At 36.5% G+C, this 16,878-nt stretch overlaps 1 protein-coding gene across 1 annotated transcript in view; it reads right to left on the bottom strand.

The window, feature by feature from the left end:
- Positions 1 to 16,878, bottom strand: part of LOC106095553 (myosin-G heavy chain) — a 236,661-nt gene that overhangs the window by 103,396 nt on the left and 116,387 nt on the right. The window contains exon 2 of the mRNA XM_059364214.1: positions 6,591 to 7,411. Coding sequence (XP_059220197.1) covers positions 6,591 to 7,216 — 626 coding nt within the window. The 5' untranslated portion in view covers positions 7,217 to 7,411. The remainder of the gene's footprint in view (positions 1 to 6,590; positions 7,412 to 16,878) is intronic.

Genomic DNA, 16,878 nt, shown 5'->3' with positions numbered 1-16,878 from the left:
CTCATTTCTTTGAGAACCTGTCTGATTTAGTGGATGTGAACATTCGCAAGTTATTAAAGCGATCTAGATGGTTCATCGGTAGGAACTAGAAGGCATCTTCCTTCTTCTGTTCCTGTGGTACCACAATGGACGAAAACCTCTATGTGAGTCTGATGACAGACTGCCACTTAAACCTAACCTAACCTTGTGTTTGTGAAAAATACTATTAAAATTTTATGTATGGAAAAAATTTCATTAAAATTGTATGCTTTAGAAAAAACTTCATTTGTCTTAAAAACTGCATTAAAATTTTGTTTTTGGGAAAAATTGTATTAAAATGATATCTCTATGTAGGCTTTTAAACAAAGTCCGTACATATGTTGGGAGTCATCGAGATGCAAAATTTTGAGAAGATCGGTTGATAAATTCTCTTGCAAAGGTTTCAGAAGTGAAAATCGAAGCTATATCCAAATCTGAACCGACTTCTCCCAATTTCAATAGGCTTAATTTTTAGGTCAAAAAGATGCCAAAATAAATTTGTACACATACTAGCATGGACAGAAAGTCAGATGGAGGGACCGACAGACAGACGGACACAGCTAAATCGGGTCAGAAAGTTATTCCAAGTCGATTGGTATGCTTATGAATGGGTCTTTCTCTCTTCCTTGTACGGCAGTAATGGTGTAGATTATAAAAATACCCAAGCATAGAACTGTCTTAGAAAATTCTAGCTCGAATTAGGAAAGAGCTAATCTAATGAAACTTGAATTGGCGTAAAGTGGCTTGTCGAAAGACGGCAATTTTTTATAGTTCAAAAAATCAAATAAAAATTTTTCTCTAAATTCTTTTAGAGTCTTGCTACATTTGTTGGTTGCTGTATTAATAAAATAAATTAATGAAGATAAGCCACTAAGCCGCTAAATGGTCATTAAATAATAAGAAAATTACTTATTTTTATATTAAAGAACATATTGGCTTAGGAAACATTTCTTTTTTTTAATTTTAAATTTTTTTTTTTATTTTTTAATTTTGCCAAAAAATTAAGTGGTCGGAGTTAACTTCGCAGCCCTGCTTGAACAAAATGTACGCTGCATGACATATGTTCTATTGTCGAATTAGCATTGGACCATCCGGGGTAGCCTGGCCAAACACTATTGAAGCGAGTTTAAGCATACGCCACACCAAGTCTCTCAATAAACTTAAGACAGGGTGACGAATTAGTAGAACGAAATGCGTCCCATAGTGGTTGGTGTGTGTTTCAATCTTTGGCTTTCCTTTTCCATTTGCATCTCCGATCATTGAGATCGTCTCGAAAGAGAAACAAACCAAAATTGTTAAATTTAATGATCTCTGATCCGTAACAGGCAAAAAATTTGGAAAATCGTTTGCTTTGGTGTGATTCCGATTTCCTGCTTTTGGAATAGAAATGGCTTTTGCGTCTCTCCATCCTACATGTATATATCAAGCAAAGTATATCTCCTTAAGCCAGGGACCTTTTCTCGGAAACAGCTGGTAATTCGAACGGTGATACATTATCAGTTCCTCTCAGACCCGCTTTTTCCTCAACAATTCCCGAAGATATGGGCAGTGGCCTGAAATGTGAATCCACGGGTTGTTCAAATGTTTCTTCACTAGACATTGTCAATAGCCAATTAAAGTAAAGTAATAGGTGTGGAGGATAGACTCACGGAACTGCAGAATTCTATTCTGGATTTGTTCTAATTCTTTTTCAGTTCGTGGTTAAAACTTTAACGCTGGAAAATTTCACAAACGAAATGATATTTCGGAATGTATATTTGACTTGATTTGCTCAAGCCCTTTGGATTTAACATATTCATTAAATGCCATCAGCAGCAGGTGTTAATTGATACTCCAGCGCCTAAGCGTCTTTTTATGCTAATCGCGTTTATTAAATCATTAGTTAACGCCACTCTGTGTTCAAATTTATTTTCGATTTTGGTTGTTCGTATAGCATTGCCTTAATTTATATCTAGCCAGACGGTGTGTGCTACCAAAAATGCTGTAAGCTATCCTGAGGTGTTTTAGCTTCTGTTTTTTCTGTTCTTTTTTTTTGGCTTTGCCGTGTCAAAATCATAATTAATTACATGCTTTATTTAAGTCATCTTTCGATGGATTCATCTGAAGAAGAAATATATATAAAAGGAATGTCTTTGGTATTTGTATTTTGAACATGGTGCGCAAAGTAATGGATGTTGTGTCAATGTGGACTTGGTAAATTCATTATACACGCAAGTAAAAACGAACTTCTCTTGGCGTAAGAAGTCCAATTAGTGGACCAGTTTCCCATATATGGCTTTAGTATCTAACACAAAACCAGTCGTATGTGAACCATATTCAAGAGGCTAAAAAAACTCAAAATATTTCCATAATAATTCCACCATAATCGCATTAACAACAAGGTAGTGCGAACTAACATTACTATAACTTACATAAATCTAAGCCGATTCCCAAAATATATATCGTGTGTTATATATTAAGTCTTCATACTGCAAATTGTCTATGAGTTTATGGCAGATATATCGTAATATGAACCGACAAAAATAAGTGGCCTCAAAGTGAATCTGAACCAATCGACCTATCTGTATCAAAGAGACTTAATGAATTTGAGCCTTATGTCGTAGATACATATAACTCTTTGAAATTTTGAATGGCTAGAGCTGAGGTGTAAACTAAATAATTTCAAGACCCTAGCTGCTCTGGGCGATTCTTGCTTGGCATGTTTCTAAATTTGAAGATAAACTCGTCGTTAAAAAACAAAAAAATAAATATTGTCCCATTTTTTCACTCCCATATCAATGAGTACAGTTTGATACAGGTTTAAGCACAAAGACAAGATTCAGGCCGGCACAGTCCGACTTAAGGGAGTAAGGGACGAACGCATGTAACACTGCGGAACAGCGAAACTCTCGGTAGGATGAAGAAAATCCTATGGCGAGAACCGGATCGTGGGATGACGAGGCTATTACTGAAAGGAAATAAAAAGGAGGTGTTGTGTCTGCACCCAAGTACCAGTATCTATTAGCTGCAAAAGTCAGCAATGACATAAAAAATGCTCCAACGTCTCATCATCTACCCTACATGCGCTAAAAGGCTATCGCTTGCCGCACCTATGCTAAATAAGGGAGCTCGTAATCCTATATGTATCGTCATGATACTGATAGTCATGCTGTCGCTTGAAAAGCTGTTCTAAGTTCAGCTAATGGGCAAATGTTCTGTCATAGCCAATTAAAGTAACGTATTTCATACTGATCTCCTTTCAATACTGATCTCCTCGTCAATCCGGATCTCCCCATAGGTTTTTCGTCCTCCTACCGACCGATTTGCTGTTCCACAGTGGTACATGAGCTTAAGTTGCATTTATAGGGCACATATTTAAGCTTAAGATTATACAAAGTTTGAAAATGTGATCTAAGGTTTCATGAAGATCAATTTATTAATCTATTGGGTTGCCCAAAAAGTAATTGTCGGTAATATAGTAGTAATATAGTCGGCGTTGACAAATTTTTTCAACGGCTTGTGACTCTGTAATTGCATTCTTTCTTCTGTCAGTTATCAGCTTTTAGCTTGCTTTAGAAAAAAAGTGCGCGAAATTTTGTTTACATTTGTTTGTTTGGCGTCAATTTTAATATGGGTACCACATGTATTGAAAGAAATTCATTTAACAAACCGAATCAAAACTTGTGATATGCACATTAAACGCAATGAATTCGATCCGTTTTTAAAACGAATCATAACTGGAGATGAAAAATGGATTGTTTAAAACAACGTTAGTCGAAAACGATCATGGTCCAAGCATGGTGAACCAGCTCAAACCACTTCAAAGGCTGATATCCGCCAAAAGAAGGTTATGCTGTCTGTTTGGTGGGATTGGAAGGGTGTGGTATATTTTGAGCTGCTTCCAAGGAACCAAACGATTAATTCGGATGTTTACTATCAACAATTGGACAAATTGAATACAGCCATCAAGGAGAAGCGACCAGAATTGGTCAATCGTAAAGGTGTCATATTCCACCAGGACAACGCTAGACCGCACATATCTTTGGTCACTCCCCAAAAACTGTGGTTTGGGTGGTGTTGTGGGGATGGGGTGGCCCCATAGACACTTTTCCCGAATATTGATATCAAATTTTTTTACTCCCAAAAACCTTTCATTTGAGCCCCAAATTGCTATGGTCGTAAATATGTCCGATTTAGGGGTGTTTTGGGGCTTGGGGTGGTCCCCCTAGCACTTGGTCCGACAATTGGATATCAGATACGTTTTCTAATCCTAAACACCTTTCATTTGAGTCCCATATTGTCGTGATTGGTTTAAATATATTTTTGGTAGGTTTTAGAGTAGGGTAGCCTCCCTAGGTACCCCATCCGAAATTAGAATACCAAATTTTTATTTTTAGGGTACTATATGAGAGCACACAAAATTTCGCTTAAATCGCACCACCCATCTCTGAGATTTGGCGTTTCTGAAATTTAGGGTAAGGGGGAGGGTCCGCCCCCCCCTTCAGATATAAAAAAATGTAGTACCCTATTTTCACCACGGGCTCATTATGCACCATCTGTGAAAATTTCAAGAAAATCGGTTCAGCCGTTTCTGAGTCTATAAGGAACACACAAACATGCAAACAAACCTACAAACAAACACAAATTGATTTTTATATATAAGAAGATTTTCACATACATCAGAACATGATACAGGGGTATGAGGTTGTAAAAATGACATCGCCCTAATGTCCACAGTGGCTTGGGGCGGATTAATATCGACGTTGGCTCTGCTGTAAAGGCCAAAACAGAATGAGCGCGTTGAGCTTTGGTTTTGAGCGTCGCATTGCAAAAATGCAACTCTGCACACAAATCCCACAAAAGCAACGTCCAAAAGTTAAAACATTTTTAACTTTGACGCTTGAAACTGAGCGTCATTTGGTGTTGCCACACTTGAGTAGTGTTTTGGTCGTCAAAGTTAAGATTTGTTTTACTTTTGCGAGTTGCTTTTTTAATATTTGTTGGCAGAGTTGCATTTTTCATCGCGACACTCCTCAACGCGCTCATTCTGTTTTGGCCTTAAAAGTACTATTTTCTTACCAAAAAAAAAATGGGTGATGTCAGTGAGCCTAAGGGGACTTTAAGAGACCAAAAAGGTGCTAGATGTGAGTACCGCTGCGTTAAATTATATATTGGGTTGCCCAAAAAGTAATTGCGGATTTTTTAAAAGAAAGTAAATGCATTTTTAATAAAACTTAGAATGAACTTTAATCAAATATACTTTTTTTTACACTTTTTTCTAAAGCAAGCTAAAAGTAACAGCTGATAACTGACAGAAGAATGAATGCAATTACAGAGTCACAAGCTGTGAAAAAATTTGTCAACGCCGACTATATGAAAAATCCCCAATTACTGTTTTGGCAACCCAATACTACGTGCGTTAAATGATAAAACTACATACAATTATGAAACAGTGGGAGAAGTAAATCCCCAATTTAATTTTCATAATGAAATTAGTCCACAAATCTTGTTTTTGGCCTGTTCCAGTTTTCGAAAATGCAAAACAAAAGACTGTCTCTGGTTTTAATCTTGCAAACATTGGTACATACAACTTCGAATGTATACTTTAATAAAAGTTCTAATCAGCAAGAGAAGCCTCAAGAAATTAAAAATCTTAAAAGTATAGGTTTAGAAAATATACCTTAAACATTTTTTTATACCCTCCACCATAGGATGGGGGTATACTAATTTCGTCATTCTGTTTGTAACTCCTCGAAATATGCGTCTAAGATAAAGTATATATATTCTTGATTGTCATGACATTCTAAGTCCGTTCGTCCGTCTATCTGTCTGTCGAAAGCACGCTAACTTTCAAAGGAATAAAGGTAGCCGCTTGAAATTTTGCACAAATACTTTTTATCAATATAGGTCGGTTGGGATTGTAAATGGGTCAAATCGGTCCACGTTTTGATATAGCTGCCACATAAACCGATCTTGGGTCTTGACTTCTTGAGCCTCTAGAGGGCGCAATTCTCGTCCGATTTGACTGTAATTTTGCATGAGGTGTCTTGGTATTACTTCCAACAACTGTGCTAAGCATGGTTCAAATCGGTACATAACCTGGTACAGCTGCCATATAAACCGATCATGGATCATGTCTTCTTGAGCTTCTAGATGGCGCAATTCTCATCCGATTTGGCACAAATTTTGAACAACGGCTTCTCTCATGACCTTCAATATACGTGTCTAATATGGTCTGAATCGATCCATATCTTGATATAGCTCCCATATAAACCGATCTCCCGATTTTGCTTCTTGTTTTTTTCGTTTTGCGAATTCGAAAACTCGATCAGGCGTGACAGTTACGTAGGTCCCATTTCATTGAAACTTACATTGACATTGTATTATGGGCTTTAAAAAGTGATATACATTTTGGAAATAAAATTTCAACTTTTCGCAAATGAAACAACCCACTAAAGAAAATTGGAGAGAATGAAGTAATTCCCTATCTGGGGACTTAGTTCATGACAATATTTGGGAAATTTATTTCGTGGAACCCATCGCAACGCATTTTGAAATTTCGAATCTTTGGGGAAGCATTGGACTTAACATACCTCGATAGAGCTGACTGCAGATCACCATTTGTGCCAGTCGGACTAAGTCTTTCCTTTTTCACATGATTGCTGTTCAAATGCATCGATGACGATGGCGCCTGCTGATGCTGTTGCGTTTGACCAAAGTTGGAGGATGGAGATGAGGATGATAATGGCAGGGTATGACTGTGTATCTCATCACTGGGGCTGGTTAGAGTGTTACCAATTGGGTTTTGATTATGAATTGAATTGTTGCTTTGGTTGCTGCTGCTGCTACAACTGTTACCGCTGCCATTATTGGAGTTTTTGTTGCTATTATTGTTATTATTAATCGAAGAACAGTTGTTGTTATTTACCATGGCTGCTGCAACGACAGCAGCAGCGGCAGACGATTCCATAATGACATCCTTTAGGGAATCTATTTGGGACGCAGTTACTCTGGGCGACATTCGTTCATTTTTAACCTTTTCCAGGTACAGATAAGCTGCAGCGGCCGCCGCCGTCGTCGTTGGAGTCACAGTCAATGCCGCCTGAGCTACACTAAAAATGTTGGGAGGTGGAGTTTTGCTTTCGTCGCAACTTTTCTTGGTGCTCTCAATGGAATTATTATTGTAGCCACTCAGCAGGAGTGATCGTTCGCTGAGCATTTTCTCGTCGACCACCTGCCGTGGATGAGTTTTTCTTTCGCTCAGTTTTTGATTTGTAGTTGAGAAGGTGGCAGTAGGTAGGCGCTTCTTCTAACAGTATACTTGGAACTTGGGCTGAACTGGAGGAGTATCAGGATCGTAACAAAAAAAGTGTAATATCCAATCTCAATTTCAGCAATTCTTTGGCCACATTATCTGCAAACAAGAACAAAACATAAAAAAGCATTAGTTTGAATTTGGTTGGCAAAACTTTTCTGTCTTAAGGACATGTTGGCTGAAAATATCATATGTAGGTTAGTGTGATGACCTTATGACCTCTTTACAACCCCATATCCTGGTATTATACATTGATGAGTTTTTATTTGAGATAAGATAAAATCTTCAATTTAAGTTGATCCGAAAAAAACGGCATTTTGGGCATTTTTGAAGTCACTGTAAGCAGTTACATAATTAAACACAAGCTTTAGTTCTTTACAGATAGTTCTTGAAAATATTCAACACGAAAAACTTGACTACTGAAGCACTGATCAGTCCATGAGTAAAAAATGACTGAACACATTTTATGCAACCAATTCCGTGTTTCAGGCATCAGAATAAATGCAAGATGAGCAAGAAATGGCCGGAAAGCCACCGTAGCGCAGAGGTTAGTATGTCTGCCTATGACGCATCAGAATAAATTTTTAGCGGTAGTGATGCCTTCCTGTTGCTCCTTTTCTTCAGTGTAATGTTGATTGACAAAATTTGTTGTTGTATTTGTAATGCTGTCGATATTTGTGGGTACTGTACCATTTGTATGGCAGCCATGTAAAAACTTCCTCACAAAAGTGTCGCACTACGGCTCGTCGCTCGGACTCGGCTATATAAAGGAGGTCCATTATCATTGAGCTATAACTTGAATCGGACCGCACTCATTGATATGTAGGAAGTTTGGCCCTGTTATTGGAATGTTCATGGAAAAATTAGCTTTTGCATTTTTTTTTTGCGAGAATGGCACGTGCATTGCAGATGGTAACGATCTGATTAAACTTTACAAAAGACAATTGACTGCTCACAGTGAAGTGAAGGAAGACAGGAGTGACTTGTTTCCTTAATTTCTGAAGGCTGCTTTCAATTCATCATCAATTCCTGCACAAAGAAATACTCGATGTTTGTAGATCTAGTCGATCCATATAGCTCATGGTCCATGACAACACAAAGAATGCGATCCAGTACATGGTGCTGGCAACTGATGAACTTGATGAACTGCAGTCAAACTAAAACGCCTGTCTTTTTGCCGGTATTCATGCTTATTGTATCGGCAACAATCATCACAATTGATCCCCACAGTTTGAACTAAGCTAACACACTCTGGAGTCCTGCTGTGATTGTTTTAACTTTCCCATCTTTTAATTTGAGCGCAATCAACTTTATTTCTTTGGATTCATTTCTTAGGACCACGGCCTGATATGCACAGCTCTCCAGGTATTTCCGTCAAAGTGCATGGTCCACCTCTCCAGATAAAACGTGCTTACCAAGTACTCCTTCAACCGATCAGCTTCATGCAAAGAAGCCTTGTGGATTCCCGACTGACATGGGGTTGGGATTTCAATGCCCTCAGCAAAAAGCTGATGGCAGACCGTTGCTGCTCCGTAGGACAGCTTCGAGCAGGTAACAAGGCTTTTTGCATTGCCTGTTGGGTTATGCTTTCTTTTTCTCGTTGATGTTGCATTGTAAACCTCCCAATGAGTACCTAAACCGTTATCGAATGAGTCCGTGCTACTTTCGCAACAATCAAGTATCGCTGAGTTGGTAAGCGTGGAAACTGTCGCTTCCATTGCCCTCTTTCGCTTGAATGGCAGGTTTGCCGCTGGAAAAGCCAACGCGGTCTTTGCTCTCAACTTGTAATTTGTTGATGATCTTCTTTGCACATCCATTCGCCTTTTAACTTTGTTCGTTCAATAAATAAAGTTGTGTTTGTTTTTCTGAAGCGCTGGTTGTCTTTTAGAGGTTTTGCACAAACAGCATGATCAGATGGGAAGTTCAATGTTTTGCTCCAAAGGGACTTATGCTCTATAGCAATTAGATAGACCCTCTCTCTCTCTCCGTACAAATTTGAAGCGTCCAAATCCGGGGCATACGACTCCGTTCACTCAATGGTCTATCAACAATTGTCACTTTGTATCTTCTTGATGGTGCTTGAATAACATGTATACAATTCATTGAATGGAAAATGCCTTGCCGTGACTCAGGTTTGTCTAAACTTATTGAATGCCGCTTATCGTCCAATGAACGCCTATTGATACTACAAAAAAAATTATACTACGTATCTTTACTAGCAGGGTTTTAGGAATGGGCGCATCTAGCACGTGTTCCTTGCAAATTTTTCAAAACTTCCAAATTAATGACCCCTCATAAATGCGGTTTCTGTAACAAAATCATCCCCAACGGGTAGCCAACTAAAAAACACGTATCAATAAACATACACTTTACTTTTGCTTCTACAATTGAATGTAAACGGAGTGGGCATATTAAAAAAAAAACCCAAAACGCAGTTCAACCAAAATTTATGAGAGTTTTTTAGTTTCCTGCCACGTTCATAAAAATGCCATAAACGTTTGTTTCTCACTAATTTTCTTTAAATCTGAGAATCATAAAACATTCGTCAACCTTCACTTAATTGTTGTTAATAACACCGATGTATTTGAGCCAATATTTACGATTTTATTATCTTAAAAAATTTCTTTGAATTTTGTGTTTAGATTTTTTTTTAAATTTTTTCTTTAAAAAAATCCGTTTTATTAGATTTACTTTCACGAGCTACTAACGTAATCATAAAAACTAGAGGTCAGGGACGTAGCCAGGGGGGCCCACGGGCCCGGGACCCCCTCCCCCACCAAAATGATTTTGTTTATAGAAAAAAATATATAAATAAAATTTATTCTAAGCACCAAATTTTAGTAAAACTTTTTAAAATGAAAAAAATTTCATATTATAATATTTTACAGAGAGAAAATTTTGATCAATTTTAATGATTTTTTTTAACAAATTTAAATGAATTTTTCTCTAAACTAATTTTAATTGATTTTTTAGCGTAATATTTTCAAAGACAAAGCTTTATCACAGTTTTTCATAAAGACAAAATTGTAATAATTCAGCGTAACATTCTCATCAGCCCGGGCTCCAAAATTTCATTTAAATTTTTCTAAAGACAAAAATTCAACACAAATTTTTCTAAAAATTACATTTTACATCATAAGGCAAGAACAAACTTATGCCCCTCCTACCTTGAAATTATTTTGAAAATTGCAAATTTCGCCCATGAACATTCCACTAAGGAACAGGGCCAAACTTCTCACCTATCAATGAGTGCAGTCCGATTCAAGTTTAAGCTCAATGATAAGGGGCCTACTTTTTATAGCCGAGAGAGAAGTTTTACATGGCATATTACCTCACAAATGTTGCCAGCATTAGGAGGGAAATTATTTTATAAAGCCAAAATATCAATAAAATTTATTGCACCCGCTCAATGCATTTTGCGACACCTTTTTAAGTTTTTTATGCTTCTTTGTCCCAAATAGAAACAAAAATAAAATGAAAAAATCACAAAATACAAAATGAAATTTTTTTCTATGTAAAGATAAAAATTGAAAGACGTTATTTTCTAAAGGCAAAATTTCAATGAAATATGTCTAAAGGCAAAATGTTGCTCAGGCCCGGGCATCCTCGAAACTATTTTTTCTAAAAGGAATTTTAAAAGATTTCGATAAATTTCAGTAACAATTTTTCAAACAATAGACAATTTTTAATAAATATTTTAAAGACATTACGCTTGACTCTCAATTCCCTAGTCCAATTTGGATAAAACTTTTAAATATTCATAATTTAGTGCGTTGATATTGACGTAGTATTTTTCTTTTTTTAAATTTCTTTAACGACAATTTTTTTAAAGAAAATTTAAAAAAAATTTGTTAACATTTTTGAATAAATAAAAAAATCTTCTTTTCCTAATGCACAATGTATTTACAACAAAAACACAAAATTATGATTTTAATATTTTATAAGCATTTAGCGAAGAATCGTGGATTTAAATAAAATAGCACCTGCTGGTTTATCGCCATAAATTTATTTTTTATAATAGAAACCATCAAATGCAACAAGACACTAAAATGGACTCCAGAAATTTCACACACACCCAATTTTTGTTGCGCGTTTTTGAATGTAAAAAATTGTCGATTTTCGATGAGCCTATTTCCGCTAAAAAATGACCTTATATCACAGGCTAAATTGTTTATAAATAGTTTTAGGATTCCCCTAAATTCCCCAATCCCAATTTCATTAGGATACCTCTTTCTTAGCTCGAGCTAGAATTGTTTTAAGACAGCACCATTTTTGGGTATTTTTCTACTCTTTTGTATTTAATGGGTTAATGACATTTTCTTGAAAGACCGAGTCACCCAGATTTACATTTTTAAATAATTATTTCAAATGAAACCATTTCTTTTTTTCCTTGAAATTTCACAATACAGTATTTAAGGCAATTGATCCGGAGCTTATAGTGAGTTAGGATCGAAATCTAGAAGTGAAAAGCAAGCAGCATTGATTTTAGTAGAAATGTATTAGTAGGCTGTAGGCTGTAGAGATGGACAAAGTGAAATATTTTTTAAAAAATTTTAAAACTTACTTTTTTAATTATTGATTTTCTTCAAAAAAAAAAAAATCCATTCTACAATGAAAGGAACTGATGACGAGATGAGACCACTTTTAATTGTTTCGCCATGGAAGCAGAAAAACAGCAGACACAAACAATAACCGATGGAATCCTAAAACTAGTTTGAGATCAAATAAGAATGAGCGCAAAAGAAAATTTTCATCAAAATACTAAAAAAAACTATTACTATGAAACTAAGATATTCGGAAAGACAAGCACATTTTGAAGGCTTTGAAAGATTAAGATCAGCCTGAATGTATCGGGCTATAGACCGATTCAGACCATAATAACACGTATGTTGATGGTCATGAGAGGATCCGTCGTACAAAATTTCAGGCAAATCGGATAATATTTGCGACCTCTAGAGGCTCAAGAAGTCAAGATCCCAGATCGGTTTATATGGCAGCTATATCAGGTTATGAACCGATTTGAACCTTAGTTGACACAATTGTTGAAGGTAAGAATAAAATACGTCTTGCAAAATTTCAGCCAAATCGGATAGGAATTGCGCCCTCTAGAAGCTCAAGAAGTCAAGTCCCCAGAACTGTTTATATGACAGCGATATCAGGTTATGAACCGATTTGAACCATACTAGTTGTTGGATATCAAAGCAAAATACTACGTGCAAAATTTCATTCAAATCGGATAAGAATTGCGCCCTCTAGAGGCTCAAGAAATCAAACCCAAGATCGGTTTATATGGCAGCTATATCAGGTTATAAGCCGATTTGAACCATACCTGGCACAGTTGTTGGATATCATTTCAAAATACGTATACAATTTCAGTCAAATCGGACAAGAATTGCGCCCTCTAGAGGCTCAAGAAGTCAAGACCCAAGATCGGTTTATATGGCAGCTATATCAAAACATGGACCGATATGGCCCATTTACAATACCAACTGACCTACACTAATAAGAAGTATTTGTGCAAAATTTCAAGCGGCTAGCTTTACTCCTTCGGAAGTTAGCGTGCTACGTTACAAACAGAATGACGAAATTAGTATACCCCCCATCCTATGGTGGAGGGTATAAAAAAGCAGAAACAGAAACACAAACAAGCAACAATTTGGTAATGATCATTGTAGTGCGACATTTAAGAACTTTATGAAAAATTATGTAAAATTGTTTGAATTGTAAGTTAAAATTAATCTATTAGTAAATAATAATACAAATATACCAATGTAATTTGTTTTCAGTAATATTCCACCAATTAAAATCTTCTCTTCCATTATAATTATTCAAGGTCATTAGCTCGACTCCCTTTGAAAAAAATGCCTCAAATAATCAAAACACATGACAGGCCGTAAAAGGCAAACATAAATAATGGCATTAACTAAAAAGCAAAACATTTTGAATTTTAGCAGATTTTTTTCAATATTTTAGCAGATTTTTGTATTTAAAACAGCGGGTTTTATTAGCTGAAATACCAGTATGAAATGTTTGCTAAACCAGCAGCACTATGTTTGCTAAAACAGCAGTCATGTCTGCTTTCCCTTTTTCAGAAAACATAAACTGTTGTGCTAGCAAACATTTTTTATGGTTTGAATAAAAATATCACTAAGTGTTTATACTCATCATCATTTATCATCATCATTATCATCTTCTTCCTCCTCTTCATTCTAGATTTTGGATAAAAATGAAAATTATAACAAAGCGTAGCAGTTGAGTGCAGATTTATTTGTTTTTTGCGTTTTCATAATCTACTTCTTTATACCGCTCGCTTGACACCCATATTGCCAAAGGTTAAAGTGGGTTCAAAATCCTCAAGATCCCGTAGGTCCTTCCTGGGTCCAATTTTTGTCTTGAGTCAGAGTCGAGTCAAAATTACTCGACTCCGCAGCCCTGGTTGAAAAGGGGGTGAGGATTGTAATCAGCGTTTTGTGCGCTCTTAATCAGGAAAAAGTGTCCCGAAGAGGTCTATGTCAGGAATTCAGTGCATAATCGTTTTCCATTGTATGATCCTCAGCTGGTTTCAGATCCGCATTCAAGTATCTGTTAGCTGTGAAAGCCGAGCATTGAAATTGGAAATGTTTCAACGTCTCATCATCTCCCCCACAAGCTCGTTACTTGCTGTCAATTGTCGCTCCAATTCTGCATTAGTGCGTCAGTAGCCTTATGTGACCCGTTAACATACCGATAAACATACTGACCTCCTTACTACGTCAATACAGCAATAACGTCGTCCTCTCACGAGGATTTTGGTCGTCCTACCGACCGTTTCACTGTTCCATATTACTTTATGAGCTTCCATCGCACGTGCCTGTAACTGGGACTAAATCGCCCCGAAAAACTTCGGATTCACCAAGTCTATTGTCGACAATCCTCTGGTCAAAACGCTTGCCTTTCATTTCCTCTTACTCCGCTATGGTCTGGCACCCAAACTATGCGGATCGTGCCATCCTTAGAGCATGCGGTAATCTCCTTCTTACACTCAGAGAAAAAAGCCTGCTGATAGTAGCAAACACTGTCTGCTTACTGTTAGTGGTTAATTTTACTGCTATTATAGCAGTAGTTCTGCTGTCATAGCTAAATGTTTGCAATTGCAGAACAGCAGTCGGATCACGCGTGGTCTGTGGAACAAAACAACATTCAAGTGATGAAGAATAGCAATAAAAAGGAAATTCAAATAACAAAAAACAGCAAGGGATAAAAAGCAATTGACAAAACGTTGATGTTGCATTGAACGCAAGTGCTGTTTCTGCACTTACTATCAAGGAACAGTAAAGGACAAATGATGTTGCGCTATGTAGCTCAAAAAAGGACTTTCACGGAACAGTAAAGGACAAATGATCTTGTGGTAGGTAGCCCAAAAAAGGAGTAGATGTTGGCACAGGTATATTTAAGGTAGTTCATGAGTACGAGTACACAAACGGAGAAATGTATGTGTCTGCTGCATAGTCCTTTAATAGAATATATGTGGTAGATTTAAGGAAGTGTCATGACTGATGTTATCCAATAGACCAATGGTAATGTGTGTCTCAGTGGATGTTTGCAAATGCCTTTGTTTGCATTTTTCAAATGATATGACAATAAGAAGCATCCACAGTCATGTGTACATACAGAGTAATTAAATTTACTAGCGACTTTAGCCACCTTTCGAAATGTATACCAATTGATGATGTTGTAATGTGTACATTCTTCCATTCCATTCAGGTTTACGGCGTCGCCATCGATTATAGTGCAATGGTATGACCTGCTCATATCCTCTATCAACTCTTTCACCGCCTTAAGTTTCAAATCCACAGTGGCTCACACTTAATCTGTATGTCTATGGTTGCGACATCTAGAATTGTCTCCAGAGCCCTAGAAGGCGTTATCATCATTATTTCTATAATAAGAAATTTTCAAAAGATCAAAATATCTGGCAGGTCTGATAGGAACGTTAAAGAAAATGACCATGAATTAATTTAGTCAAATACGAAATGTTTAGCATGGTTCTACGATTTTTTACTGTACGAAGCTTTATAAGATTTAATCTGTACTCATACGAAGGTAATGAATTTCTGTCCCACCCATTTCGATGGAGACAAAATAAAAGAATTCGTTTTAGAACCGATTTTGTCAAATCACAATGAATATTGTAGTACGGATCCCATACTACTGAACCGTACTCAAGATTACTTCTGACTAGCGAAGTTTTTCTGACTATTAGTTTTTCGTTACAGAGAAATCATAAAGATGTTTACTCCAGCGTTTCATGAAGCCAAGAGCGCCACGTGCTTTGTTTCCATCATTGAGATGTGTCGACGGAAGCTTAAGCGTTGGTCTAGAAGGAAGCCAAGGTCTTTAAAGCTAGAGACTACTTCAAGTTGATGGGAACCCAAAACGTAACTAGTTTTAAGAGAGGTTATTCTTGAAAATGATATGTGTTTGCATTTGGATATATTAAGTTCCATAAAGTTCTGGTTGCACCATTCGTTCATCAGAATCTCTTGTCGAACTGAAGATCTTTACATCATCTGCATACATCAAAATATTCGAGTGCTTTAAAGTAAAAGGGAGATCGTTTATGAACAAACAAAACAGCACAGGGCCAAGATGACTACCCTGTGGAACGCCTGAAGAGACAACTATTGATTTGGAAACTGCAGTACCAAATTTAACTCTTTAAGTATGTCCAGTCATATATGATCTGATCCAATTTAGTAAAGAGGGACTGAATCCAATAAGGTATATTTTTCTTAACAGAAGGTTGTGGTTGACTTTATGAAATGCTTTAATAAAATCGGTATAGATAGTATCCGTTTGGTAGCGTCCCTAAAGCCATCGTTGACCAAACAAGTAAATTCTAAAATATTTGTTATCGTCGATTTCGATTTCCGGAACTCATGTTGGTAGGAGATCATATAGAAGAGACTTGATGTGAAATAGTGTCAGTCAAAATTTTCTCTAATATCTTCGGAATAGCATTAAAGATTGAAATGCCACTGTAATTTGAAACCTTATTACGTTTTTCGGCTTTAAATAACGATCTTATATAAGATTGCTTGCACAATTCCGGCAGATATCCTTGCTTTAATGAACTGTTGAAAAGTGTACAAAGGGGATATGAAAGTTCGAGAGCTCAATGATTTAAAATGTTCGATGGAACTCCATCTGGACCAGGATTAATAGTAATCTTCAGTGACCTCAAATTTGCAAGTAGTACGTTTTCGCCAATCCCAGACACGTCTAAAAAGCTGAATTGTTGATTATGTATGGATAGGTTCTACATAAATCATAATTATTAACTGAGTAAGTTGTGGTCAAAAAGTCTGCAAAGATGTCGGCAATACCTTAATCGTTATCAGCTACTTTAGCTTAATATCTGAGAAAGTTCTGTAAACTATTACAACGGCGCTTTGAATTCACAAATTTGTAAAAAAAATTAAGATTAAGGATTTTATTTCAATTCATTATTAATTTTATTCAAATAACTACCATATGACAATTTGTTTTCTTTTTTGCATTCACATCTTGCTAAAGAATACTTCGAA

Source organism: Stomoxys calcitrans, chromosome 3, assembly GCF_963082655.1.
Source record: "Stomoxys calcitrans chromosome 3, idStoCalc2.1, whole genome shotgun sequence".
Classification (NCBI taxonomy): domain Eukaryota; kingdom Metazoa; phylum Arthropoda; class Insecta; order Diptera; family Muscidae; genus Stomoxys; species Stomoxys calcitrans.
Note: the sequence above shows the minus strand (reverse complement) of the source record. Positions and strands in the feature narration are given on the sequence as shown.